Genomic DNA, 1,857 nt, shown 5'->3' with positions numbered 1-1,857 from the left:
TGATTTCCCACAATCGAACTACCCCGCCAGGGTTTTTTTTCTCCTCTTCCCGGAGCACGACCACCCTGGTGACGTAGCTGGTGAAGGTCGGTGAACAGAAGGAATATGGATATTTTCGGTTTTTATTGCCCGCTCATGTGACGGGAAGAGGCAGTCGGATAAAACAAACACTACTCCCAACTCCAGAGCTAACAGGATCTATATTTGCGATTTTGGTCAAACCCCCACACCCGTTACCCTTTTCGCCCTCCTCTGCGTCTCAATCGGACCAAAAAAAAAACAATGACACTAATGACAAGCGTGCGCTTATTAAAAAGCGGAAGCGGAACTCAATAAATAAAACTATAAAAGCACACTAGGAACACGGCCGTTGGCGGATGTTCCGCTAGAAGGGCAAGCTGTTCGCTAGTCGGGTGAGAAATGGCGCCAGCGTACTGCCGCTACGGCGCGGTCCGTCCGCGTACAGCCCTTCGGCACGATCGTACAGCAGCGGGCCGGCATGTGGAAACTGGTGGAACGGGGGTGGTGGATGGTGTGCCGGGCCGGGATATTGGTCAACCGCATGGTACAGCCCATAGTGCACACCGGCCGATGCGACCTGCCCATCACCAGGTGGTCCGGCGGGTGTCGATGGAAGGAGTTTGAAAGGAAAGTTTGAAAGTTGATAAATTGCACCAAAAGACTAACAGAAGGCAACGCAAAGCAGGGAAGTCAATTTGTCCTGCGGGGTTGGGCAGATGCGACCGTCATGCTACTTACAGCGCTAGCTTACCCGTTTGAGGCCGTTCATGGAGGCGAGCAGCAGGGCCAACTTCGCCATCAGGAACGCTTTGCCGCTGAGCGCGGTCAGGAACTGGAAGGCGATCGGGACGATGAACATGCCGAACACCGTCACACCGAATATCATCATCGGTATCATCTGCTGACGGCGCCGATGGCGTCCTGCAACGGAATGCGGTCGAATGGTTAGACGGAGCTGGCAACACTGCCACGATCTCACCCATACCTTCACTCTCGGTTGCACCGGTCCCCGGCAGGGATTGCTCTCCAAAGCGTACAGCCAGCACCGTACGGGTATTTTCAGCTTCTGGTGGCTTTTCCGCGTCATCGCGGTGCGACAGATCAACCTCCAGCACGTGCGTGTCCAGCAGGCGTCTCAGTGCACTCAGCACGGAGTTGCTCCACGTGCTCACCTCGGCACCGCCGCCATCTTGCCCACCACCGCCATTAACCGCCTCCGTCCTGTACACCCTGTGAATCGAAACGAAACACCTCGGTTTGTACCGCTTCTTGCTTCAAGACCACTCACGACACCATGCCAACATTACTCGCTATTGCTGCCGGGCACCTGCACTAGCTGCACACCGTCCAGCAGCACTATTCTGGGCGCATCCGACAGCTGATGGACGGCGCTGAGGCTTTCGTTCTTCACACAATCCCACCGGGACACAGCGGCACGGCGCAGACAACCTCTCACCAGCTCGCCCGCCTCCACGGTCAGCTCGTGCATCAGCGTACCGGACACGCTCACGAGGCACACGGCGAGAAACACCAACACACACGACCCTTTGGTTGACGGCGGCATCGTCGAACGTGGATATTGCAAACCAAAACACCCCACCGGCCAAGACTGTCTGTGAATGCCACCGTCGGCGTAAGAACCGATCGCTTTTTATATGGCAAAAACAAACAAAGGGGGGTGGGGGAGAAAAAAAATCCTCGTCAATTCACCTGTTTCACGATGGCATCCAAGAATTGGCACTGATCGATGTGCAGCGCACCGTTTCCGGAGCGATAGTTGCGGTTCGCTGGGTTTATTAGCGTTCCAGACCCATAATTGGTACCCAGCGAGCTGCG

The 1,857-nt window shown here is 55.7% G+C and overlaps 1 protein-coding gene across 1 annotated transcript; it reads right to left on the bottom strand.

The window, feature by feature from the left end:
• Positions 1–385: 385 nt before the first annotated feature.
• On the bottom strand, positions 386–1,585 carry LOC128712907 (uncharacterized). Its single transcript, XM_053807776.1, has 4 exons — positions 1,329–1,585; positions 1,007–1,242; positions 773–942; positions 386–598 (listed from the first exon to the last, which is right to left on the bottom strand). The coding sequence occupies exons 1-4, from the start codon at positions 1,583–1,585 to the stop codon at positions 386–388; spliced, it is 876 nt and encodes a 291-aa protein (XP_053663751.1).
• Between the last annotated feature and the right edge of the window lie 272 nt (positions 1,586–1,857).

This window comes from Anopheles marshallii, chromosome X (genome assembly GCF_943734725.1).
Source record: "Anopheles marshallii chromosome X, idAnoMarsDA_429_01, whole genome shotgun sequence".
In the NCBI taxonomy this organism is placed as follows: Eukaryota; Metazoa; Arthropoda; class Insecta; order Diptera; family Culicidae; genus Anopheles; species Anopheles marshallii.
Note: the sequence above shows the minus strand (reverse complement) of the source record. Positions and strands in the feature narration are given on the sequence as shown.